General features: G+C 47.9%; 1 protein-coding gene across 1 annotated transcript; it reads left to right on the top strand.

The window, feature by feature from the left end:
• Positions 1 to 212: 212 nt before the first annotated feature.
• On the top strand, positions 213 to 931 carry V1508DRAFT_140458 (uncharacterized protein; the record flags this gene model as incomplete). The annotated part of the gene is made up of 2 exons (XM_066936005.1): positions 213 to 715; positions 775 to 931. Coding segments are annotated over exons 1-2 (542 nt in total), but the record flags the coding sequence as incomplete, so codon positions are not given.

Genomic DNA, 931 nt, shown 5'->3' with positions numbered 1-931 from the left:
TGAAATTCGGACCAGACCCCTGAACCACTGGTTATATGTTCATTCACACTCATGCCATAGCCCTGCAGCACTTTAATTAATTATAACACTTGGAATGTTGGAGCTGCCCAGAAAGTACTACGACTGCCAGATATGGAAGTAGGAGTGCCATCCGCATTGCTCAACCCAAAGCTACGGCCGCGACGGCAGTCGAAGTGCGTGATCTGTGCAACAATTCGTCAAGGACCGGCTCCCATAATTCAGGGGCCTTACAGATTATTTATAACATATATCTGAGGTCAGCTCGCCTGGGCATGCTGGCAACTGAATGTAACAATCCTACATTTTAACATGTCTTCCGTAAGCGACAAGTATACGTGCTTTCACTGCTCCCATCAACCGTTCGACAGCAAGGTAAAGCTTAGCAAACATGTGTCGAACTATCACCGAAAAGTAGATACAATCAGAGTCGGCGATAACGTTTATCCATTGATTCAGGGCAACGGAAACAATTCGCTTGTGTGTCCGAACTGCAATATCGAATGCTCAAATATTGCAAACCTGCGACGTCACTTGAAGAAACGTTGTCGGGCATCATGTGGCCTGGATGCGGCAGCTACATTGGTCGATGGTCATACAGGCGGTGCAAATCCTACAGACGAGCTGAATGACAGGGAGCCGGATGGCCTAGGTGACGGCGGAGAGCGACAGCGGACGGCTGAAAGCAGCCCAGTGGGTAAGGGAACTGAATGCAATCGCTACTTTGGGGTTAATAGAGCTAACCTGAGTTGATAGACTGCACATCACTTGAAGGGCTGGGTTTGATCTACGATGAGGATTGGAACGTGCTTATCTGCAAGAGATGTAGCCATATTGTGGATTCGTCGATGATGACGCAGCATATCACCAAGGTTCATAAACTCGCGATTCAGAACATACAGACTATGTGGAC

Source organism: Lipomyces doorenjongii, assembly GCF_038497915.1.
Source record: "Lipomyces doorenjongii strain NRRL Y-27504 unplaced genomic scaffold V1508scaffold_272, whole genome shotgun sequence".
NCBI classification, from domain to species: Eukaryota; Fungi; Ascomycota; class Lipomycetes; order Lipomycetales; family Lipomycetaceae; genus Lipomyces; species Lipomyces doorenjongii.
This window is presented reverse-complemented; position numbering and strand designations above follow the sequence as displayed.